The sequence below is a fragment of the Leucoraja erinacea genome, chromosome 4 (assembly GCF_028641065.1).
Source record: "Leucoraja erinacea ecotype New England chromosome 4, Leri_hhj_1, whole genome shotgun sequence".
NCBI lineage: Eukaryota > Metazoa > Chordata > Chondrichthyes > Rajiformes > Rajidae > Leucoraja > Leucoraja erinaceus.
This window is the reverse complement of record NC_073380.1, coordinates 18,958,726-18,985,758: the sequence shown is the minus strand read 5'-3', so window position 1 is coordinate 18,985,758 and position 27,033 is coordinate 18,958,726. Positions and strand designations below refer to the sequence as shown.

The window sequence follows — 27,033 nt, the reverse complement described above, 5'->3', positions numbered from 1 at the left end:
CACTATCAAAACCTACAAAGAGCAAAAGTGCAGGCGTTAAAACGACATGCAGGTCACTTTGACCAAACCATGAAATTACTCATTGAAGCAATATCAGAGTTACAATGGTGGATAGAGAACATTTGGCATAGTTCCAGCCCTATCATCATCAATAACCCAATGTTAACTATACAAACAGATGCCAGTGCTCAAGGGTGGGGAGCAACTAATACAATATCCAGCACAGGTGGTAGATGGACTAACCTAGAATCATCTTTACTACAGACACTGGGCATAAATTATTTGGAAACATTGGGTGCGTTTTATGGTTTAAAAGCATATTCTATGAATATGCACAACTTGCATGTTCATTTACAGATTGATAATACCATGGTGGTGGCCTATATTAACCATATGGGCGGAATAAAATCGATATCATGTGACAATTTGGTCAACATAATCTGGCAATGATGTGTCGATAGACGTATTTGGCTATCAGCAACTTACCTACCAGTTAAGCTAAATACAGTGGCAGACACCAGGTCATGCAAATTCAATGATAACACCGAATGGATGTTAAATCCTAAAGCATTTGCTAAAATTACAAAGCAATATGGCACACCAGATATCGATCTCTTTGCATCCAGGTACCAATGTATGTTGGTTGGGAACCAGACCCTGAGGCAGCAGCGATAGATGCATTTGCGCTGGACTGGGGGAACTATTTATTTTATGCCTCCCCCCCCCCCCCCCCCCCTTCTGCCTCATCAGTCGGGTACTACGCAATATACAGATGGTCTCTGCTTCAGGTATTTTGATAGTACCCGACTGGCCTGCACAGCCATGGATCCCAGTGGTCCTCGACATGGTCATCGAAACTCCAATGACCATTCCCAGTAGCCCAGACCTATTGACTCGCCCGGTGTCAGGCATAAGTCATCCATGCCATGACAGAATTAACCTACTGGGTTGCAGATTCTGAAAAGACCACTGCTGCGCCTGGGATTATCTGACAGGACCATCAACACGATGACAGCGTTCCACCATATGTCCACCAGGAAACAATACCTATCGAGCATAAGGAAGTGGGAAAGCTACTGCTCGAAAACTGGGACAACATACTCATCTACAACCATAACCAATATACTGGAGTTCCTGGCCGGCCTTCACCATAATGAAAGACTGAGCTACAGCGCCATCAATACCACCTGAATTACTCCGTCAGCCTCCTTAAATCAGGCACCAGGACAACAGGCCATAGGGTCTCACCCTAGTTGGTGATCAAACTAATGAGAGGGATATTCAACTCCAACCCCTAGACCTAGGTACAACTGAATCTGGGATGTCAGTGTGGTCCTGACATACCTAAGGGGATGGTCGCCAGCCAGGTCTCTCACCCTGGAACAGCTAACCCTGAAAATACAAGATACAAGATACAATTTAATTGTCATTTGGACCCCTTGAGGTCCAAACGAAATACCGTTTCTGCAGCCATACATTACACACAAATAGACCCAAGACACAACATAATTTACATAAACATCCATCACATCGCGGTGATGGAAGGCCAAAATGGTCATGCTGATGGCACTAGTCTCAGCACAAAGGGTCCAGTCCCTCCACTTACTGCGACTGGACAACATGGTTATAACACCAGACCGTATCACATTCACTATTCAGGAGCTGGTAAAGCAGAGCAGGCCAGGAACTTCAGGCCTAGTTATGGATTTCCGGGCATACCCACCTGACCCGCGGTTATGTGTCATGACTCATTTACTCGTTTACATCAACACAACAAGAGATTCCCGAGGGAGAGAAAAAGCCCCATGGGTCAGCCACAAGAAACCTCATGGTCGGGTGTCGAGCCAAACCATCTCAAGATGGCTCAAGCAGGTACTGGGAGCTGCTGGAGTAGATACTGATGTATATATATCTCACTCCACCAGGGCAGCATCCACATCTATGGCTAAAAGGATGGACGTGCCATTGGACCACATCCTGGCTACAGCGGGGTGGTGCATGGAGAAAACATTCCAAAAGTTCTACAATAAGCCGCTAGCAGAACCTGTTTTACTTGCAGAAAGAGTTTTAGAATCTTCAAATATATAATTTAAGCCCGGGGGAGCATTATTTTCTTTTTGTTATTGTTTAATAAATACCATTATTGTTTTACAAACGGATTTATCGTTGATTATGATAACATACTTCCTCCCTTGAATGACTTTGGCAGCGAGTGCAGTATGAACTGTTACACGGTTTGAAATCACAGAGCTTTAAAATCTTCACGAAGTCACTCACGTGACTCCGAAGTAAAATAGTAAGATTAAACAAGCTTACCAGTTTGAAGTTTGATCTGTATTTTATGAAGAGTTACGATGAGGGATTACGTGCCCTCCGCTCACTCCCTCAATTTTAGAGATCAACTGGTATCTTAGTTCTCCTTTTCTTTACTATGTTTATTTCAATTATTGTGTTGCCTGTGATTCCACACCGCTGCTTTGAAGTATGTCGCGCATGCGTGCTGGACGGGATCTTCACGTAATCCCTCATCGTAACCCCTCATAAAATACAGATCAAACTTCAAGCTGGTAAGTTCTCGTTTAATCTTACTATTATAACTCCTACATTCACATCTAAGTCATGAATGTACGTCACAAACAATAAGGGTCCAGTATTGGTCCCTGGGGAATACCTCTGATCACAAACTTCCAATTAGTAAAAGATCCTTTCACCACTACATTCTGCCTCCTATCATCAAGCCAAGTTTGGATCCAATCAGTCAGCTCACTTTGGATTCCAAGTGCCAATCTTCTGGAGAGATCTACCATACATGAATTTGCAGGGAATGACGTGCATGCAGAGGAGATTAGTTTAATGCCCTTGTCCCATTTAGGAAACCTGAACGGAAACCTCTATAGACTTTGCGCCCCACCCAAAGTTTCCGTGCGGTTCCTGGAGGTAGCAGGTGGTTGCCGGAGGTTGCAGGTAGTGGAAGCAGGTGGGGAGAATGACAAGAACCTCCGGGAACCGCACGGAAACCTTGGGTGGGGCGCAGTCTCCAGAGGTTTCCGTTCAGGTTTCCTAAGTGGGACAGGGGCATTACTGTGTATCATGTTCAACAGAAGGGCCTGTTCTTGTGCTGTATTTCATATTACCTCCACAGAAAAACACCATTGAGAATTGTTGGTCACAGGTATTTAAGCAATTCATCATTCATAGTGTTTTCTGGTATCATTTTGCATGTGCTAATAATTGCAAGATATGGAAATAGTATGACTCTTGATGGTCGGGTTGATATGTTGGTCCTGGGTGTCACAGGCAAGGCCAGCATTTATTGTCCTTTACTAATTCACTACAGGTCGCCGTTAAATAACATCATTCGCTCCAAGCTGGTTACCAAGCTCACGGATCTGGGTCTGCGCGCATCCCTCTGTAATTGGATTCTCAACTGCCTCATCCACAGACCAAAGTATGTCCATATTGGTGGAAATATGTCATCCCCGATAACAATCAGCACGGGAGCACCTCAAGGCTGTGTGCTCAGCACCCTGCTGTACTCACTCTATACTCATGACAGTGTAGCCAGACATAGTGTGAACTCCATCAACAAGTTTGTCTACGACTGTTGTGAGACGAATCACTGATGGCGATGAGTCGGAGTATAGAAGTGAGATCGACCGATTGACCAAATGGTGCCAGCACAACCTGGCTCTCAACACCAGCAAAACCAAGGAACTGATTGTGGATTTTGGAAGGGGTAGGATAGGGACCCACAATCCCATTTATATCAATGGTGGAAAGGGTAAAAAAACTTCAAATTCCTGGGCGTGCACATTTCCGAAGATTTTTCCTGGTCCCAGCACACTGATGCAATTATAAAGAAGGCACATCAGCACCTCTACTTCCTGAGAAGAGTACAGAGAGTCAGTATGTCAAGGAGGACTCTCTCAAACTTCTACAGGTGCATAGTAGAGAGCACACAGACTGGCTGCATCGTGGCCTGGTTCGGCAACTTGAACATCCAGGAGAGGAAAATAATGCAGAAAGTTGTGACCACTGCCCAGTCTACCACTGGCTCTTATCTCCCCACCATTGAAGGGATCTATCGCAGTCGCTGCCTCAAAAAGGCAGCTAACATCATCATAGACCCACACCATCCTGCTCACACACTCAACTCTCCGTTGCATTGGGAAGAAGGTACAGAAGCCTGAAATCTGTAACATCCAGGTTCAGGACAGCTTCTTCCCCACAGCCATCAGGATATTAAACATGACATCAAATAAGCTCTGAACAATAACTATTATTATTATTGTACTATATCTTTATTTATTGTGCATATATGGTCCATGGTCTTTCAAGATACTGAACTTTTATCTTCCGTTTTGTATTATGTTTACATATTCTGTAAGTAAGTAAAGGGCCTGTCCCACGAGCATGCGACCAAACCAGAAGTGGGGGCCGCGCGGCGGTCGAGTGAGTGACATGAAGTTCGAGCGAAGTCCGCGGGAAGTTCGTGCTTGACGTACGGCGTCGAGACGGTGCGTACATCGTCGAGACGGCTGTGGGCCGGCAGGCCATTGCTGCGCGGAATTTTTGTACACGGTCAGTTTTTCGGAGCTCCGTATGGTTCAAGCGACCACGTTAGCTTGCGCTTGCCACATGGAGTCGCATGCTCGTGGGACAGGCCCTTTAGGTCGTGCTTGCCACATGGAGTCACATGCTCGTGGGACAGGCCCTTAAGAATTTCATTGTCCTATCTGGGACACATGACAATAAAACGCTCTTGACTTGGTGAGCCTAAGTGTTAAAGCTGTAGTTCTTCTGCTGAAGTATTCCCACAATGCTGTCGGAAAGCAATTCGGGAAATTAGACCTAGCAACAATGAAAGACCGAAGATATGTTTCCAAGTCAGGGCGGTCGGTCACTTGGAGGAGAAGGTGCAGGTGGTGGTGTTTGAATGCACCCACTACCCTTGTGTTGATGGTTAGTATCACAAGTTTCGGAGTTAATAGAGAAACATTGGTGAACAAGTGCAATGCATTTTATTGGTGGTACAAATGATAAGCACTCTGCACCATGGTGTATGGAATTAATGCTTAGGAAAGTTGACGGGTTACTTGTGAGTTACTGTTGCTAGTTCAGACATATGAAGAATAGTCCGTTATTATCCTGGCTTGTGATTTATAGTGAAAAAAACCTGTGGTGTCAGGAGGTGAGCACACGTCATAAGATAGTTAGACTCTAGCTAGCTCCTGTAGCCACAAGTCTGAGTTTGAAGAAGGGTCATGACCCGAAACGTCACCCATTCCTTCTCTTCAGAGATACTGCCTGTCCCGCTGAGATACTTCAGCATTTTGTGTCTACCTCCTGTAGCCACAATATTGATCTGTCTGGAGATATGGAGATGCTGGAATCTTGCATATGACACAAAGTGCTGGAGTAATTTAGTGGGTCAGGCAGCATCTGTGGAGAACCGTGGATAGGTGATGTTTCGGTTCGGTATCCTTTTTCAGACTGATTGCAGGGGTGTCATAGTATCATAGAGTGATACAGTGTGGAAACAGGCCCTTCGGCCCAACTTGCCCACACGGGCCAACATGTCCCAGCTACACTGGTGGATGAAAAAAAGCTAGAAGTGTGGAGGGGCAGGACAAAGCATGGCAGGTGATAGAAGAACACTGGTGAGGAAGAGATTTGGACAGAAATGAACACACATAAGGTTTAAGATGAAAGGAATAGAGAGTTGAGAATGGGATTGTGTAACTAGAGGGTTGACGCGTTATAAATTGTTTAGGAATCTATGTGGAGAGGGTGGGGAAAGATAGTCAGCCATGGCGCAAGGGAGAGAGGGAGAGGACAAAAGGGGAGGGGTTTATAGGGAGAAATGGGGAAGGAGGGTGTTTTGTAGATGTTACCTATAATTAGATAATTTAATGTTCATACCATTGTGTTACGAGCTACCCAAGTGGAATATGAGGTGTCGTTCCTCCAGTTTGTGTATGGCAATGGAAAAGGCCCAGAACAAAAATGTCAGTATGGGAATGGGAAGGGGAGTTATCATACTGGGAATTCCCACATCCCTTGGTGGACTGAGTGCATGTATTCAGAAGGAATGGATAGGTGAGTCAGGATGTCGGTTTGTGACCCTTTGTAATTTTGATTTAGGAGCTTTCTTCAGACTGATTGTAGTTGGAGGGGGTGGTGGGGAGAGAAAGGTCCAGGATCAGTTCATTCCAAAGAGGAAGAAAGATTTATGGGGAGAAAAAGGTTACCGTGGCTGACAAGGGAAGTCAAGGACAGTATAAAAATAAAAAAGAGAAGTATAACATAGCAAAATTAAAAAAAAATAATTATAACATAGCAAAGATTCGCGGGAAACCAGAGGATTGGGAAACTATTAAAGAGCAACAGAAAATAACAGGTAGTCAATAGACAATAGGTGCAGGAGTAGGCCATTTGGCCCTTTGAGCCAGCACCGCCATTCAATGTGATCATGGCTGATCATCCCCAATCAGTGCCCCGTTCTTGCCTTCTCCCCATATCCCCCGACTCTGCTATTTTTAAGAGCCCTATCTAGCTCTCTTGAAAGCATCCAGAGAACCTGCCTCCACTGCCCTCTGAGGCAGAGAATTCCACAAACTCGCCACTCTCTGTGAGAAAAAGTGTTTCCTCGTCTCCGTTCTAAATGGCTTCCTCCTTATTCTTAAACTGTGGCCCCTGGTTCTGGACTCACCCAACATCGGGAACATGTTTCCTGTCTCTAGCGTGTCCAAGCCCTTAACAATCTTATATGTTTCAATGAGATACCCTCTCATCCTTCCAAACTCCAGAGTGAGCCCAGCTGCTCCATTCTCTCAGCATATGACAGTCCCGCCATCCCGGGAATTAATCTTGTAAACCTACGCTGCACTCCCTCAATAGCAAGAATGTCCTTCCTCAAATTAGGGAACCAAAACTGGTTGGCAGACAGGATCCACCTTCAAGGAACTATACACGGTTATTCCCAGATCCCTCTGTTCAACTGTATTCTTCAATGCCCTACCATTTACCATGTACGTCCTATTTTGATTTGTCATGCCAAGGTGTAGCACCTCACATTTATCAGCATTAAACTCCATCTGCCATCTTTCAGCCCATTTTTCCAAATGGCCTAAATCACATGTAGACTTTGGAAATCCTCTTCATTATCCACTATCTTGGTATCATCTGCATACTTACTAATCCAATTTACCACACCTTCATCCAGATCCTTGATGTACATGACAAACAACAAAGGACCCAACACAGATCCCTGAGGCACCCCACTAGTCACCTGCCTCCAACTCAATAAACAGCCATCCACCATTACCCTCTGGCTTCTCCCATTCAGCCACTGTTGAATCCATCTTGCTATTCCTGCATTTATACCCAACAGTTGAACCTTCTTAACCAACCTTCCATGTGGAACCTCGTCAAAGGCCTTACTAAAGTCCATATAGACAACATCCACTACTTTACCCTCATCAATTTCCCTAGTAACCTCTTCAAAAAATTCAAGAAGATTAGTCAAACATGACCTTCCAGGCACAAATCCATGTTGACTGTTCCTAATCAGACCCTGTTTATCATGATGCTTATAACAATTCTTCAGATTCGACTTCGGGTCATAGCCTGAAACGCCACCTATTCTTTTTCACCAGAGATGCTGCCTGACCCACTGCGTTACTCCAGCTTTTTGTATCTTATCTTTGGTTTAAACCAGTATCTGCAGTTCCTTCCTACACATGGTTTACCTGTTGTTTTTCTTTTAGGAGGAAGTTTACTCAGCCAGTTTGACTCAAGAAATTGTGCAATTATAGTGGCATAATGGAAAATTCGAAGAGAAGACTGACCACATTACTGGTATTCAAATCATCGGTGTGAAAGACGTCATCCTATCCACAATGAATGCAGCTCCCAAATGCACAAATACAATATGGTATTATTGATGGCTCTGCCCATTGAAAAATATTGAAAAGTGACTTGACACCACAGTAACTTTCCACTCCACTGGCTAGACGTGAAAGAAAATACCAACTGAATGCTTTCTTTCTGAAAACTTTGATTATTCTATTCTGAAGATTTATTTCAGAGAAGTATTCCACAGTAAAACTGCTGTTGTTGCTCAGTAGCTACTATTTTGTACAAACTGGAGTTGTACACAGAGATATTTTTGTTAAGTACATATTTTGCAGAATTCATCTCACACTGATTCACTGACCAGGACCCACTTCGTGCTCTTCGTTTTTCTCTGTTGCCAAGCAGGCTTCACCATGCCGGTTTCAAGCATTTTGTTTAGACTGGGGAGGCTTCAATATTTGTTATATTTACTGTTTCTTGTTGTGCTGATTTCTGTCTTATTTACCTACACAAAAAATATTTCACTACCCAATCTCATGACAACGAGACTGTGCAAATGTAGCGAGTGTGTCTCCGAATTAGGTCTATCGGAATGGTTTGACGAGCGTTACGATTCGAACATGAACCCCATCCTGATGAAAAGCAACTACACAATTCCTGAGAAGTCTTACAATTGGTGGCAGGTAGGTGGTACACTTTACAGAGATGGGATCACTTTAAATGAAGGATAATTCATGGACTGAAATGAAATGTAAGAAAATACTTGATAAATGAAAGAGTATGATAACTCCCTTGTATATATTCTGGGATTTTATAGAAATTCAGATTATTTGTGTGCTCTAAATTGAGATAAAAGTTTTTCACAATATCATCAGCATTCTGATTGAAAGTCAAATATTTCTGTGAACTGGACATTTTTCTGACTGAACTTTAGAGATATAAGTCGACTACTTTAATGCTTAGTGTCTGCCTTTCAACTTTTTGAAAGAACTAACACTTTCTGTAGGCAACAAAGGATGGACAATAAAATCCAGCCTTCCTGGTGACTGTCACATGCCAATAATATTTTTATGATTAAATAAAGGCCCTCTTCAGCAATATCAACAGCAAAATTGTAGATACTCATACACATGAACAAGCTCACAAATAATATTAAATTTGAATGCAAACCAGTCTAAAATCAAAACAAAACAAAACAAAACAAAGGGGTTTTGGCCCAGAAACATTGCCTATTGTATTGTATTGTATTGTATTTTAATGACCACACAGCCAGGCTGGTGGAATTTGTTATCAGTACAGCTTGGTACAGGTTCCAACATTTCATCTAACATTAAACATATAGCATAGATATACATACAAACAGACGCATTACATAATACATAAGGGCCATGCTTATTCTTATTCCTCACCGTACAGAGTTTAAAATGTTAATTGCAGTGGGAATGAAACTGTTTTTGAAGCGGTTTGTTTTGGAGGCAATTGTCCTGTAGCGCCTCCCAGAGGGCAGTAGCTGAAAGGCATTGTGTGCAGGTGAGTAGGATCAGAGATGATCTTGCGGGCTCTGTGTAATGTCCGTTTGTGGTAAAGTGATTCAAGGGATGGTAGGGGTAAGCCAATAATTTTAGATGCTCTGTTGATGATGCGCTGTAATTTCTTTGGACCCCGGGAGAGTGAGTCGAGACTGCCGAACCAGACTGTGATGGATGAAGTGAGGATGCTTTCGATGATGGCTGTATAGAAGCGGAGCATGAGATGAGACCTTGCTCTGAACTTCCTGAGCTGTCAGAGATGGAAAAGTCTTTGCTGGACTTTTCCATAGATGTGGTCTGCATTCCATCTATTTCCTTCGCTCTATAGATGCTGCTGCACCCGCTGAGTTTCTCCAGCATTTTCGTTTAAAAACAAAATCATTGATACTCCATCAGTCTGAAGAAGGGTTTCGGCCCGAAACGTTGCCTATTCTCTTCGCTCCATAGATGCTGCTGCACCCGCTGAGTTTTTCCAGCACTTTTGTGTATCATTGATACTATGTAAACTTCCCACAGTAATCAGATACCATTGTCTCTAAAGAACCCAGGCTGCCATTTTCAGCATAGGATGCCACTTAAGAATTGTTTTGGAAACTAACAAGCAATTACTTCCATTGATACTTGTGCAATGATACTTTATGAAACAATATAACATGCAATGTTATTTCAAACCCATTGAAATCAGCAATCAAGAAATCATAGGGGTTGTCAAAGGTCATTCGCCATAAAGAAAAAGGAAATGAAGCACTGGCTGTGTAGGCTGTGTGTAAATTCTTATCTTTATTCATAATTCATTTATTAAAATATATTTAATCTGAGGAAAGGGGATTTCAAGTAGCGGGAGAGCGAGGTGTAACAGCGAGAGAGAGGGGGCAGATGCGAGTGGGAGACAGGGGAGGGCGTGCACACAGACCCGTGCCTCATCCACAGCCAGGATTGAACCCGGGTCCCTGGCGCCACAAGTGCTGCCAAACCACCACTGGACCGAAGGTACACAAAAATGCTGGAGAAACTCAGTGGGTGCTGCAGCATCTATGGAGCGAAGGAAATAGGCAACGTTTTGGGCCAAAATCCTTCTTCAGACTGGTTTCTTTTCGGTTTCTTTTCGGTGTTTCGGCCAGAAACGCTGCCTATTTCCTTTGCTCCATAGATGCTGCTGCACCCACTGAGTTTCTCCAGCATTTTTGTGTACACAGGGGGTGGAGAGGCAGGGAGAGGTGGGAAAATGGAGAAATGGAGAGGGGGAGGTGGAGAGGGGGAGATGGACAGGAGGGAGAAGAGGGGAGGAGGGGCGAGGGGGATGGGACACACACACTAACCACTCACCCTAAACACACACACAAACATCCCACCCCCCAAAACACACACACACACACACACGCACACTAATCACCCCCCCTCCCCAAACACACACCACTAACCACCAAGAGGGGGGGGGGGGGGGGCGAGGGGAATGAGTAGGGGTGGAGGAAGGGGGGGAGATGGGATGGAAGGGGCGAGGAGGAGGGGAAGAGAGGGGGGAAATGGAGGGGGGGAATGCAGGAGGGGAGGTGGAGCATGTGGGGGAGGGGGATGGGGAGAGAGTGGAGAGAGGAGTGGGGAGGGGAAGGGGAGGGAGAGGGGATGAGGGAGGGGGAAGGGAGGAGGAGGGAGGGGAGGGGGGGGGGGGGGGGAAAGGGGGAATAGAGGGGAGAGAGGGGCAGGGGGGAGAGGGAGGAGGAAGGGGACGAGAACAACTAGGATAGTGGACATTTAGACATAAGACCCTGTCATTGCAATTCGTTTGCTAGTTATAACATGTGGAAAAGGGGGTAATATGTCTTTGGCAGTAGCATTAAGGGCATTCAATGATCTCTCCATTTGTCTGGGTATGTCTAGCTTCAGCAACACTCAAAAAGCTTGGAAGGTGGAAAATGATAGGACTTTGATGAGAATCATTTCTGGAATTTTGTAATGGTCATGATGATGAAATTTGAAACAGTAGGAATGGAATTTTAACATTTGGCAATATTGGAATTTATAAAGTTATTCAAATGGTGGGAATAATTACAACCAATAGTTGAAATGACAGTGATGGGTCATAGAACTGCAGCGAGTGAAAAATTGGTGACAATAACGATTAAACCTTGATTGGGGTAAATAGATGAAATGTTGATGGAGAGAGCAACAATGGAACTCTGATAGTGGATGAAACCATTTGAACTAGTTAGACTACTGAGTGGATGTAAGTGATCAGGAGCCAGGAAGGGGTGGGAGATTGCAACATTCACGTGGTCCGCCCTGTTTCGACGAATGTAATCAACCTGGCGTGCACAATCAAATAAGATCAAATAACATATAACATATAACATATAACAATTACAGCACGGAAACAGGCCATCTTGGCCCTACAAGTCCGTGCCGAACAACTTTTTTTTTCCCTTAGTCCCACCTGCCTGCACTCATACCATAACCCTCCATTCCCTTCTCATCCATATGCCTATCCAATTTATTTCTAAATGATACCAACGCACCTGCCTCCACCACTTCCACTGGAAGCTCATTCCACACCGCCACTACTCTCTGAGTAAAGAAGTTCCCCCTCATGTTACCCCTAAACTTCTGTCCCTTAATTCTGAAGTCATGTCCTCTTGTTTGAATCTTCCCTATTCTCAAAGGGAAAAGCTTGTCCACATCAACTCTGTCCATCCCTCTCATCATTTTAAAGACCTCTATCAAGTCCCCCCCTTAACCTTCTGCGCTCCAGAGAATAAAGACCTAACCTATTCAACCTATCTCTGTAACTTAGTTGTTGAAACCCAGGCAACATTATAGTAAATCTCCTCTGTACTCTCACTATTTTGTTGACATCCTTCCTATAATTGGGCGACCAAAATTGTACACCATACTCCAGATTTGGTCTCACCAATGCCTTGTACAATTTTAACATTACATCCCAGCTTCTATACTCAATGCTCTGATTTATAAAGGCTAGCATACCAAAAGCTTTCTTTACCACCCTATCTACATGAGATTCCACCTTCAAGGAACTATGCACGGTTATTCCCAGATCCCTCTGTTCAACTGTATTCTTCAATGCCCTACCATTTACCATGTACGTCCTATTTTGATTTGTCCTGCCAAGGTGTAGCACCTCACATTTATCAGCATTAAACTCCATCTGCCATCTTTCAGCCCATTTTTCCAAATGGCCTAAATCACATGTAGACTTTGGAAATCCTCTTCATTATCCACTATCGTGGTATCATCTGCATACTTGCTAATCCAATTTACCGCACCTTCATCCAGATCATTGATGTACATGACAAACAACAAAGGACCCAACACAGATCCCTGAGGCACCCCACTAGTCACCTGCCTCCAACTCAATAAACAGCCATCCACCATTACCCTCTGGCTTCTCCCATTCAGCCACTGTTGAATCCATCTTGCTATTCCTGCATTTATACCCAACAGTTGAACCTTCTTAACCACCTTCCATGTGGAACCTCGTCAAAGGCCTTACTAAAGTCCATATAGACAACATCCACTGCTTTACCCTCGTTAATTTCCCTAGTAACCTCTTCAAAAAATTCAAGAAGATTAGTCAAACATGACCTTCCAGGCACAAATCCATGTTGACTGTTCCTAATCAGACCCTGTTTATCATGATGCTTGTATATATTATCTCTAAGTATCTTTTCCATTAATTTGCCCACCACTGAAGTCAAACTAACAGGTCTATAATTGCTAGGTTTACTCTTAGAACCCTTTTTAAACAATGGAACAACATGCGCAGTATGCCAATCCTCGGGGACTATTCCCGTTTCTAATGACATTTGAAATATTTCTGTCATAGCCCCAGCTATTTCTACACTAACTTCCCTCAATGTCCTAGGGAATATCCTGTCAGGACCTGGAGACTTATCCACTTTTATATTTTTCAAAAGTGTCAGTACTTCTTTTACTTTGAACCTCATAGAATCATTAGCTACTCTACTAGTTTCCCTTACGTCACATAATTCAATATCCTTCTCCTGGGTGAATACCGAAGAAAAAAAATTGTTCAATATCTTCCCCATCTCTTTTGGCTCTGGAAATAGAACAAGTTGTCTTGCACAAGTTGTCCAGCACAAATTTAGGCTGTGCATGTCAAAGGCAAGAAGAAGAGGAGCTAGGAAGGAGATAAAGAGAATGGTGTGATCAACCAAAATCAACCAAATAAACCATTGCAATCAAAAACGTAATGTTGGCTATTTAAAACCATATAATTGCGTTATTTTGAACATTAAAGCTCCACATTGCCAGTTTAACCATATTACATGTACCATATAAACTAGATTAAAACAAATGCTGTATTTCGGTACTTACAGAATATCTACAAGAAATTGTTTCAAGCCATTCATAATTCCACTACCTGAAATTAGGACAAATGGTGAAACTTTACTGGTTTATTGGGCGTAGTAGTTGACGAGATGATAGTCTATCTTTCCCTTTAAAATTATATCATGTGTCATAGTTATAAAAATTCTAAAGTTATTGTAGTAATTCATGTTTAGTTTCGTTTTAGTTTAAAAATACATTGCGGAAACAGTGAGACTGTGCCAACATACACCAGCACCATCCTACACACTAGGGAAAGTTTACAACTATTTTTACCAAAGCAAATGAACCTACAAACCTGAATGTATTTTGGAATGTGGAGGAAACCGGAGCACCTGTGGAAACCCCACACAGTCACAGGGAGAACGAAAAAACTCAGCAGACAGCACCAGTAGTCAGGACCGAGCCAGGGTCTCAGGCACCGTAAGGCAGCAATTCTACTGCTGTTTAAGAAGGAATTGCAGATGCTGGAAAATCGAAGATAGACAAAAATGCTGGAGGACCCTTCAGTCTGAAGAAAGGTTTCGACCCGAAATGTTGCTTATTCCCTTCGCTCCATAGATGCCTCACTAGCTGAGTTTTTCCAGCAATTCTACTGCTTTACTGCATACATGGATTAAATATACATAGCACATTATGGAAACCTAAAATACTTAGCAGGTAAATCTACTCCATAAATCAACACCATTAAAAAATCATCTGTTTAAAGTCTGTACTTATTTACGCTGGTTTAATTAGTTTCTGCCTGAGGTTTCATTGCACTTATAATAGGGAGGGGAAATTTGTCATGCAAACAGGTGATACATGTAAGTCCAGCAGCCTTGACGGCTCTTAATGACCTCCCAAGTCCAACAAAGACAAGGATAGAAATTGTTTGCTCACCATTCTGATTTAAATTGCCATTCCTTTACTGTAACTGGGTCTAAATTATTTTCCAGCAGCACAGTGGGAGTATCATTACTGGAAGAACAGATAATCATAAAATAAGTTAAATTGTGCATTCAATGTTTATTTATTCCCTAAAGAAAGCTACATATTTTCACTCTGTATTGTAGGAAAATATTGATACCACACCATAGCTAACAATTATCAGTCTGAAATGTCAGCTTTTTCTTGGATAGGTTGATTTTACTTATATACAGCAATACTTTCAGTACCATCTCAGACACCTCCATTGTTGGATTCCTGATAGTTACCTTCTCTCATACATATGAGTTAGGAAAAATAGGTCACTCAGGTTGTCAAGCCTTCTGCAATTTAAGGAGATTTGCATTTTATATTGAACATAGAACAGTCAGAACTTATGGGGAGAAGGCAGGAGAATGGGGTTAGGAGGGAGGGATAGATCAGTCTTGATTGAATGGCATAGACTTGATGGGCCGAAGGGCCAATTTTGCTCCTCTCACTTATGAACATGAGCATAGCACAGTGTAGCACAGTTTTGGCCCATGATATTCATGCTAAACATGGTGCCAACTTAAATAAACCCCTCTGCCTACACATAATTCACATCCCTCCATTTACTGCATATCCATGTACTTACCTAAAAGCCTCTATCTTATCTGCTCCCACCACCACCACCCATGGTATTGCATTCTAGGCACCCACCACTCTCTTGGTAAAAATTTGCCCCACACTTCTCCTTTAAACCTTTCCCCTCTCACCTTCATGCTCCACCCTCTAATATTTGATAATGATCCATGCCTCTCACCAGTTTGTAAACTTCTGTTAGGTCTCCCCTCTGTTGTTCCAGAGAAAATAATCCAAGTTTTTAAACCTCTCCTAACAGTTAAACCCTCTAATCCAGGTGAAAACCTTTGGCACCCTATCCAAAGCCTCCACATCCTACCTGTAATGTGTTAACTAGAATTGTACACAGTTCTCTAAATGTGGCCTAACAAAAGTTTTATAAAGCTGCAATATGACTATCTGACATTTATATTTAAATTTACCTGCATTTGGAAGAGAATGGGTTAATCAGGGTCAATCAGCATGGTTTTGTGTGGAGCAGGTCACACTTTGCATGCTGTATTGTTTCATGTTTTTTTTTATTCCTCCCTCTGTCAAGTTATCCTCATTAACATTAACCAGATGGACTGATCAATACCTCATCATTTTCGCAACCCTGGCCTCATCCTGTGCCTTGCCCATTCTCAATGTTTTCTTTCTTTCCTGATTCTGGTTTGTAATGGCAAATTTGCCTGACCTGCTGTGTGTTTCCAGCACATTTTACTTGTTTCCACTTTATTTTTCTTGCTAAAATTAAAAATGTCATATTTTCACGTTCAGACTTTCATGTTTCTCCTTGTAATACTCCATCAGCCAGATAGACAGACTGGAAACAGAGAGTAGAAATAATTATCTCTTTCCATGTAGCAGACAGTGACTGTTCCCATCGGCTCCATAGAGAATCAGTGCTTAGATCCTAACGATTCACAATGATTCACAAAAATATCAATGATTTGATGAGGGAACTAACAGTCTCATTTACAATGGAAAGTACAAGAAACTGCAGGAACCCTGAGCAAAAAACAAAATGCTGCAGGAACTCAGTGTGGTAGGCAGTATCTGCATAGGGGATGGACAGAGGAAGCATAGCAGGAAGTGAGGAAAGATGGTGAATTCAATTGCAATTATTTCAATGTTTCAATGTTTTCAATGCCAAACTGTAGAGCAAAATGAACTCAAGACATGGAGACGTATGTGGGACTGGGACCTTTATGGAATCTGGCTAAGGGAGAGATAGGCCTGGCAGGTTACTGTTCCAGGGTATAGGTATTGTAGACGTGATAGAGATAGGGATAAAAGACAAGAGGGAGTTGCTTTACTAATTAAAGAGAACATCATGGCAGTAGTCCGAGATGACATTATTGAAGGATCATCCAGTGAGACCAAATGGGTGGGGCTGAGGAAAAAAAGGGGATGATCATCTTGTCAGGATTGTACAAAAGGCCCACAATGGTTATTAGAAGTAGAGAAACAAATATGATGGGAGATTGCAGACAGCTGCATGACTAATAGCAATAGCATTGTCATTTAATGAGTTTGAAAGACAAACTCAGCAGGTCGGGCATCATCTCTGGAGAACATGGATTGGTGACGGGGGATTAGTTTTTGTAGGTTAGGTACCTAAAATATGAGAATTCATATCGTTGGGTTGTAAAATACCCTAGCGAATATGAAATGCTATTCCTCCAGTTTACGTATGACCATATTCTGGCAATGGAAGGAGCACATGGACAGAAAGGTCAGGATGGGAATGGGAAGCAAAGTTAAAATAGATAGCAAACTGGGAGATCCAATAAGCCTTGGTGGACCGAGCAGGTGTTTGGGTGAAATGGGCAATGCTATGCTTGATCTCTCCAATGCAGAGGAGGCCACATCGGGGACGAGGTTAGAGGAGGTGCACTTGTCTCACCTGGAAGGACTGCTGGGGTTCCTGTGTGGGAGGAAGTATAGGGACATGCTACATCTCCGGCTAGATTGTGTCTCTCAAATTTGATTGAGTTTTTTACTTTGTTACAAATAGGAATAGGAATACGTTATTGTCACATTTGACTAGGCACAGTGAGATTCTCTGCATACACAATGTATCCAAATAGCAGTCACCTGCAGCACAGACCAAGTTACAAAGCACGCCGGCTCCCCCTTTTGTCCCCCCCCCCACCTAGCGGCTCCCCCACGCTGGATCCCCTTTCTCCCCCCCACCTCCCCTTTTGGCCATTGTTCTCCCCCCACTTCCCTCACGGCGTCCCCCCACGCTGGGTCCTCCATTGTTCTTCCCCTACTCCCCTCACAGTGGTCCGTGGGTCGAGCTGCGAAGCATCACTGGCGCCGCGAGGCTTCACCACTGCCGAGGCCCCATCGCCACAAGGCTTCACCGCTGCTGCCGCTTCACCATTGCCGTGGCGACATCAGCAAATTTAGCTCCATCAGCAAGTTTAGCTCCATCAGCAAATTTAGCGTCCACAACATCATTGCCTTCATCGAGTCTGAAATGCAAAAAGCTGAGACCCAGCACCTATCCCTGTTGGACACCTCCCACTGCAACTTGCCAACTCCTTAAAAACCCATTCATTGATTCTTATTAACCAGTCAATTGTTCATCCAGGCAAATACTCTGTCAACTTTCATTTTGCATCATATCCTTTGCTGTAATTACTTTCAAATGCCACCTCAGAATCTAAATAAAGTGTTTATCAGTTTCCCTTTATCTGCACCACATTACTCCAATAAATCGGTCAAACATTTTTACCCGTTCATATGGCTATATTGACTTTATTTAATCATGTACAATTTCCTGATTTGACATCTGTAAAGTTTCCCTATGACAAATGGAAAGATAAATGGCATTTGGCTTCCTGCTTTAGCTCCATAAAACATAGGAGCAGAATTAGACCATTTGGCCTGTTTCCACCATGTTCTACCCCATAACTACTGTGGATGTTAGCAATTTTGTTGATCATAATTATAATTTTGTAAATGTGTTTTGTGCCAATTTCACATATTTTTCCCTGCAGGACAAGATTATGGGCCGATGCAATAAGCTGCATGCTTTTCGCAGAGCAGAAACCCCTCATGCTCAAATGTTGGCCATTGTTTTCATCAGTGTTCATGCTAATAGAAAGAACCAAGCATAAAAGCAGTCGGTGTCTTGGCACAGATGTTGCTGCCCCAATGATGGGTTGGATTGTTCTGTCATGAATATAGTATGGATTGGGGCCGGGTAGGGGAGTAGAGAAGTTCCACAGAAGGAGCATACCTGCCAGGTTTGAGAAGGATCTGTTAAGAAACGAAACAATCCTTCTATCCAAAGGATAGCACTGTATAATATTATGAATTGTGTTTGGGAAGGTTGAGCCTAATTACCGTAATGTATTTATTAGCATTTATGCTTAAGGAAATCATAATTGCAATCAGTAATAGAATAAATTATTGAATAGCCATTCTTACATGACTTCAAGATTATTATTATTATAACGTAATAGTATTATTAACATATACTAATTTAAAATTATCTTCTGGTAGAGGCTTCAACATAGCAAAAATGCACCCCATTTCTACATCGTAATGGAACAAGTATTTAAGTTGTTTCCCGGAGATGACCTGCTCTCAGGCCATGGACCAAACAGATGCAGGACATGTGCCGTGGTTGGGAATTCTGGAAATCTGATAGGATCCAATTATGGACTAATAATTGACTCCCATAATTTTGTGATGAGGTAAGCCACCTGGTGCTATCTATGATTTCTTGATGTTGAAGCAGATGAAAAGGGCAAGCTGAACACTTGCGCTCAGTCCGCCAAGGTCTACTTGATCTCCCGGTTGCTAATCATTTTAACTCCCCTTCCCATTCCCACGTTAACCTTTCTGTCCTGGGCCTCCTCCATTGCCAGAGTGAGGCCACATGCAGACTGGAGGAACAGCACCTCATATTCTGCTTGGCTAGCTTACAACCCAAAGGTATGAACATTGAATTCTCTACTTTTAGGTAATCTCTAACTAACCCATCTTCCAGCCCCCCCCCCCCCACCCCCCTCCCCTCTCGCCCTTCACTTTCCCTCCCCTGTGCCCCACCTGGAAGATTGCAGAGCAGCTGCAGCTAGACCAGCGAGAGCGGATTGACTGAGATCCTAATTAGTTGTGTGGATAGTTGACTTGATTAGATAAAATTTTCAGGTCTAGGGGAACGAGGCTACACTTGAATCGGTTGTGTGTTTAATTTAATTTAAATATTTAAACTTGTGATGGCAGGAATGTTATTGCAGTGTGTTTACTGCAGGATGTGGGAAGTCAGGGGCACTGCTGGTGTCACTGACCACTACACCTGGGGCAACTGTGATCAGATGCAGCTCCTCAAGTTCCGAGTTAGGGAACTGGAGCAGCAGTTGGATGACCTGCGGTCCATCCGGGATGACAAAAGTTTCCTGGACAGGACCTACAGTCAGGTCATCACTCCAAGAGTGCAGGAGGTGCGACGGGTAGTGACAGAAAGAAAGGGGATGAAGCGAGTGCAGGATACCTCGGTGGAAGCACCTCTTGTGAACGGGTACACCCTCTTGGGAGTTGTCAGGGGAAGATGGTGCTTGCAGTCCATTGGCAAACAGGTCTGTGACTTGAATCTTAGTGCTGAGACTCGACCAACGAGACTAACGTCGGGCACAGCCATAGTGATGGGTGACTGGTGCGGACAGGAGATTCTGTGGCGATAGGCGAGACTCGAGCAAGGTGTGTTGTCAACGGCGAATGACATGGGTAAGAAGAGGAAGAAGGTTGTGCAACATGAGTAAAGAGAACTAGGCGTGAGGCTGATAAGCAGGACTTCTAGTAGCTCGTGCTAGTGAGGGTAGGAACAGGGAGATAGGGGATCTGAATGTGTGACTGAGGAGTTGGTGCAGGGGGCAGGGATTTAGATTTCTAGATCACTGGGAATCTCTTCTGGGGCAGGGTGTTCAGCTAATGGGAAAGAGAGTGTAGGAAAGGTCATGTTTAAACTAACAAGGCAGGGGGATGGGACCCAATGCAAGGAGACAGGTGACCATAAAAGGAGGACAGAAGCAAAGGTAGAAAGAAGATAAGAAAAACAAACCAGGGTGACCTAGGCTGGGAGCTAAACATACAGGGGTATTCGATATTCAGGAAAGACAAAAAGGAAGAGGAGATGGGGCAGCATTGCTGGTTAATGCAGGGAGAGACATTAGCTTGAATGCTGTAGAATCGGTATGGTTAGAACTGTGAAATAGCCAAGGGCAGAAAGCACTTGTTGGAGTTGTATACAGACCACCAAACAGAAGTAGGGAGGTTGGAGGATAGCATCAAGCAGGAAAATAGGGATGCGTGTAGCAAAGGTACAGCGGTTATCATGGGTGACTTTAATCTACATATAGATTGGACCACCCAAATTGGTAACAGTGCTGAGATGGAGGATTTCCTGGAATGTATACGGGATGGGTTTTTAAACCAATATGTAGAGGAACCGACTAGAGGGGGCCTGCACTGGGTATTGTGTAATGAGGAAGGATTAGTTAGCGATCTTGTTATGCAGAATTCCACCATATATGGTCACTGTTGCCCAAGGATGTAGAGTGACACGTTTAATTCAGAGACTAAGAAAGCTAATGGCATGTTGGGTCTTCATTGCGAGAGGATTTGAGTTTAGGTGCATGGAGGTCCTACTGTAGTTGTGCAGGACCCAGGTGAGACCGCACCTGGAGTATTGTGTGCAATTCTGGTCTCCCAATTTGAGGAAGGACATTATTGCTATGGAGGAAGTACAGCATGCCTGGTTAATTCCCGGGATGGCAGGAATGACATATGATGAAAGAACGGGTCGACTTGGCTTGTATTCACTGGAATTTAGGCTGAGAAGGGATCTTATAGAAACATATAAAATTCTTAGAGAATTGGACAGGGTAGATGCAGGAAAAATGTCCCCGATGTTGGGGGAGTCTAGCACCAGGGATCACAGTTTAAGAATAAGGTGTAGGCCATTTAGGACTGAGATGTGGAAAAACTTTTTTACTCAGAGAGTCGTGAATTTGTGGATTTCTCTGCCACGGAAAACAGTGGAGGCCAATGCACTGGATGTTTTCAAGAGAGAGTTAGATTTAGCTCTTAGGGCTAAGGGAATCGAGGGATATGGGGAAAAAGCTGGAACGGGGTACTGATTAAAAGATTTTGGATGATTGGCCTGCCTCTCCAATTTTCCAGCTTTCTTTCTCTCCCTCCCCCCCCCCCCCCCCCCCCCCCCCCCCCCCCCCCTACAATCAGTCTGAAAAAGGTTCTTCAGTGATGCTGTCTGATCTGCTGAGTTACTCCCACACTTTCTGTCCTTTTGTGTATTAACCAGTATCTGCAGTTCTTTGTTTCTATAGGGCTAGCTCCAAATTTGATTAAAGTTTGTTAATGATTACATATTCCTGCAGATAGAATTTATCCAATGACTGCACAATGATGGCGATATCTTAGTCATATTTAAAGAGGATAAAAAGTGGAGGAGGATGGGATTAATGCATGTTATCTAAAACTCAATTCTATACTATTCCAGTTGGTTCAGCCGGTTAGGTTGCTGCCATTCTTTGATGTGGATCTTAAATAAACTTATGCTAAAAGATGGACACATAGAAATCAATAAACTATGGACTGATGTTATAGTAAACATTTTCGAAGCAATTGCAAAAGATGTAATTCCAGGGCAAACTCTCAAGAAAATTAATGTGGTTTTAAGACATATTTGACCAATTTATTGCTGTTGATGACGTAACATCTGCTGAGGACAAAGTTAATTAATTTCAGGAAGGAATTGATAGGGTGCAACTCAAAGGCTATTATGGAAATGTTTTAAATGGTGATGGAGGTAACATGTTGGTGTGGATTGAAGATTGGCTGGACACAGGAGAAAGAGATTTGGCATAAATGTTTCCTATTGTTTGACAAGATGTGATACGTGCTGTACTACAGGGATCGGTTCTGTGACTCAACTTTTTACTTTTTCAATAAACTATCCAGATGATGGCTCAAAAGGTAATAAGGCTTCTAAATTTACTGACCACAAACACAGACTGTCTGCTTATATATAGAAACTAAAAGGTTCTCAAGATATTGCATTGGGCTTTATAGCCAATATAATTTTTTTGTAATGTATTCACTGTTGTAATGTAGGAAACTTGACAACGTATTTGCAAGGTGCCTCAAAGAACATTATGTTAAAAAGTAGACTATTAGTTTTAAAAATCGTTAGTCACAGGATCAGTTTTGGCCTAGCCACCACCAGGCTAAAATTCATTCTCTAATTAGAATTTATTGTTTTCTAACCATCACATTAAAGAACAACAATTGTTTGAGTATCTGCTTAATGATCTGTATTTTTTAAATCATGCAGGATGAACCATGCAAAGACTGTTGGCTATGAGAGGGATGTGGGTAGTAAAACCACACATCACTTCATGTACCCACAAAGTGCTAAAAACCTGGCGCACGATGTTTCATTGGTTCTGATACCATTTAAAATATTGGACCTACAGTGGCTTATGAGTGCCTTTACAACGGGCAATATCACTCGGTGAGTCGGTTGTTAATTCTTCCCAATGGAAACATACATAAACAGAAAGCAATTTCAAGATGGTCCATTTCTTTCCATGTTACTCTTTTTTGTCTTTCTTGCTTCCCGGCCTGACAGCATTGACTCATTCTGAGTTATAGTACCTCATAGGCACCGGGCACTTCCAGATCTTGAATAAAAGGCTGTGGTCCGAGGCGCTTTTTCGTTTAAGTTTGTGACCCAAATCGCATAACTACCTAAATTTTTAACATTTTGTGCGAAAATATTATAGAAATCATACCTGAAACTCGTCAAGACCAAAACCTGCACGTATTTTTAAAATATGAAAAAAACTCTAATTTTCTGAGTAGTAATTGTCCAATCAATGCACTTTTGACATAGCGTCGGACACCAATTGACCAATCACACGCTTTGTTTCATGGTAGCTAGGCAGCGAGCACTCTTGGATCATGGCTGCCTCCTAATTACATCAAAACAATAGCAAGGTTTCGAAGGAATAAAGGTAATGCTAACCTTGCTGATAATTTTGTTTTACAATTGATGTATCTTTGTAAAGTTATGATGTGAACTGTTAAATAAAAATGATAATAAAAATGTAGAGCTAGTGTTAGGATTAGGGTTAGTCGGTCAGTCCGTCGGTCAGTCGATCAGTCAGTCGGTCGGGCTGTCGGTAGGCCAGTGGATGCTGCGAAGGGTCGGTCGGGCTGCCGGGCTGCGGGTGGATGCTGTGATGGGTCGGTCGGGTTGTCGGTAGCCGATGAGTGCTGTGACGCGTCGGTCGGGCTGTTGGGCTGCCAGTCAGTGCTGCGAGGGGTCGGTCAGGGTGTCGGGCCGGCCCGTGGATGCTGTGTAGGATCGGTCAGGCTGTCGGTAGACCTGTGGATGTTGCGAAGGGTCGGTCGGGCTGTCCGATGTTGCAGCGAGCAAGGCAGTGCCACTCCCCACTATCAATACCATGATGATCCAGAAGGGCATGCTGGCCGAGGTGGATGCACTGAGCGGCCACACGTACAAAGCCCACAGTCTGTCCCAAAGCGACTCCAGCTCCAGCCGTGGGCAGCTCTGGAAGGGGGGCATTAGGTTTAGCCATTTTCTTCTCAGTCGAAGGTGCCTAGCCTTCCCCCAGCCTGGCACTGCCCCAGTCCCACTATGGCCGTGACCCCCCACTCTGCCCACTGGCAGTTAGTGAGGTTCAGTAAATGGGGGAACCCACAAAAACTGCCCTCACTCATTAATTAGCTGGTTCAGGAGCAGGACCTCTGCGGCAGTCTCATTCAAAATACATACTTGTGGTGGCACCCGGTGGTTGGGACACTAGCTACACGAACCTTCCGCAGTCGGGGGTAGGGTCACTTAACTCGGCAATGGCAGGGAGGAGTTGTCAAGGGGTAGAGGGGTGTGTCCTGGTATATATAATGAACCCCGGGACTACCCTCTGTTTCTCTTCTCTCTCTCTTTGAGCTGACCAGTTCTCTCTGTCTAGAGGTGAGTTCTTCCACCGCAGCAGGGTCTCAGTTCCAGCACACGAGGCAACAGCCTCACAGCAGCAGCAGCAACAACTTTATGTTAGAGGACCAACGTGCATGTATAACAAACCTTTTATGGCTGAATAAAGTAAAGTTCACCACATTTGGTGCCATTACATTGGTGACCCTGACGTTCCAAAATGATGATTTGGGATTTTCCGACGCACGCAACTGACCATCTACCTTGGTGACCTGATGTCTGCAGCTGGCAGCCCGGCTCTACGGTAATGACCGCTATGGATGCAGCCGTCAACTCTGTGCTGCACCCAGACGCCGCATTGTGCCCTACCAGCGTGGTCGGGCTGCTCGACTAACGCCTATGCCTGGTCTAATAAATCTCAGGCTGCCTGAGCTGCACGCCGGCATTCCGGGTCCACCACAACAGAGAGCAGTGCAGCAGCCTCGGTCCTAACTATCTCTCCCGCATGACCCACCCGGAGCCGACCACTGGGGCTAAGAGGCCACGACTGCCGCCGCTCCCCCACCAGCTGCCGCAGGAGCTGCGAGGGTAGCAGCCCCCCGCCCCCAGCATCACCGACGGCCTCAGGGACGGGGAGAGAGCGGGCCCGCCCTTTACCCCGCCTGCCGCTGCTTAAAGCCTAGCCACCCGATAGAGCAGGCCTTGGGGCGGCTGCCCAAAGCCGCCTAGCCACCCGATAGGGCGGGCCTACCTGGGGCGGCTGCCCGAAGACATCCTCACCGGCGCTGACCCCGAAGATGCCCAAAGACATCCTCACCGGTGCTGACCCCGAAGATCCCTGGGCGGCGGCTGCCCATCTGGCCCAGCAGCGGGGTGGCGCCTCGGCCGTTCATGAGTCAGCGGTCCCGTGACGGATTCCCCAGCAGCTTCCAGCCTCCACCGAGGGCGCGGCAGCACAGCCAACCTTCGGTGACGACAACAACAGTGGGTGGAGATCCCACCTGCAGCGGTGGGGTGAGGCCCATCGATGCTGGCCGCCAAAATGGCCACCGCAGCCAACTCCCACATGGCCGCCCCGGCCAGTCGGAAGCAACACTCGACCTGCTGACCGCCGTAAACAGCGCCACCTCTGGGCGAGTGGCAACTCTGCTGCCTGACCGCCGTCAGTAGCGCCACCTCTGGTCGAGTGGCATCTACAGGTGTAGCCAGTGGTTGGGCCACTAGCTACACAAACCCTCAGCAGTCGGGGATAGGGTCACGTGACTCAGCAATGGCAGAGAGGAGTTTTCACGGGGTATAGGGGTGTGTCCTGGTTTTTATACTGAACCCCGGGTAAACCCTCTTTCTCTTCTCTCTCTCTTACTTCGAGCTGACCAGTTCTCATCTCTCTAGCGGTGTGTGTCCTTCCACCTCAGCAGAGGCTCAGCTCGAGCCCACGAGGTAACAGCTTTATGTTAGAGGACCAATGTGCATGTCTAACGAACCTTTTATGCCTGAATAAAGTCACCCATTTGTTTATCACATTTGGTGCCTCCACACACTCACAATTATATTCATTATATTATTTCAATCTAATTTTCTAATTAGCTTAATAAATTAATGTGCAACTTTTGGCACTGACCTGTTATGACTTCCTTCTCAATTATATTTTTTCTAAATCTGTGCAAAATTTCTAGTTCACAGACATGGGTCACGAAAGTTAAATTCTAGACACATTTTTGATGCTCGGCCCACAGCCTACAAATAGCTCTTATGAAGACTGTCAGATTTAACTCCAGGTTAGCAAAAGGTGGATGTGAATTTAAGTCAATTCAATTCAATTCAATTCAACTTTAATGTCATCGCACAAATACAAGTATCAATACAACGAAATGCAGTTTTGCGTCAGTCCGTAGTAGTTGTACATAAAGAAAACAAAAAAAATAGAAAGAGGGAAGATACAGAATAATCAGGAAATACAGAATAATTAAACAATGGGGACGGAGGGACCAGAGAAATCTATCGTCAGGACTCCGAGTTCAGCAGTGTGATTGTATTGTTGTAGAAGCTGTTCCTCATCCTACTAGTACGTGATCTGAGGCTCCTGTACCGCCTCCCTGATGAGAGGAGGGCAAACAGTCCATGGTTGGGGTGTGAGGGGTCTTTGATGAACTTCCCAGCCCGTCTCAGACACCGTTTTCGGTGGAGGGCATCCATGGCAGGGAGCGGGGCACCGATGATGTGCCGCGCGGTTTTCACCACCCGTTGTAGTGCCTTCCTGTCAACAGCAGTGCAGCTGCTGTACCATACCGTGAAGCAGGTGGTCAGGATACTCTCTATGGTACAGCGGTAAAAGTTGGTCAGGATCTGGGGGGACAGGTGGGCTTTCTTGAGCCTCCTCAGGAAGTAAAGGCGCTGCTGTGCCTTTTTGATCAGCTTGGAGGTGTTGAGGGACCAGTACAAATCCTCCGAGATATGTACTCCGAGGAATTTATAGCTGGAGACGCGCTCCACCTCAGTCCCGTTTATTTGGATGGGGGTATGACTGCCTCCTCTGGTCTGCCTGAAGTCAACAATAATCTCCTTCGTCTTTTTGGAGTTGAGGATGAGGTTATTGTTGGCACACCAGGCTGTCAGGTGCTGGATCTCCCTGTAGGCTGACTCATCGTTGTCGCTGATCAGTCCTACTACCGTGGTATCGTCAGCAAACTTAATAATGATGATGATCAATGTGAATTCTACTTTATGACTTGAATGATGTGGTCAATAAAATTTGGCAATTCATTAATTACCTCCTAT

At 44.4% G+C, this 27,033-nt stretch overlaps 1 protein-coding gene across 2 annotated transcripts in view; it reads left to right on the top strand.

The window, feature by feature from the left end:
• LOC129696200 (CMP-N-acetylneuraminate-beta-galactosamide-alpha-2,3-sialyltransferase 1-like) overlaps window positions 1-27,033 on the top strand; it is a 59,479-nt gene that overhangs the window by 19,544 nt on the left and 12,902 nt on the right. For both annotated transcript variants that reach the window (XM_055633845.1, XM_055633844.1), the window contains 3 exons: window positions 7,770-8,540; window positions 18,777-18,970; window positions 22,630-22,809. In XM_055633845.1, coding sequence (XP_055489820.1) covers window positions 8,271-8,540; window positions 18,777-18,970; window positions 22,630-22,809 — 644 coding nt within the window. In that variant the 5' untranslated portion in view covers window positions 7,770-8,270. The remainder of the gene's footprint in view (window positions 1-7,769; window positions 8,541-18,776; window positions 18,971-22,629; window positions 22,810-27,033) is intronic.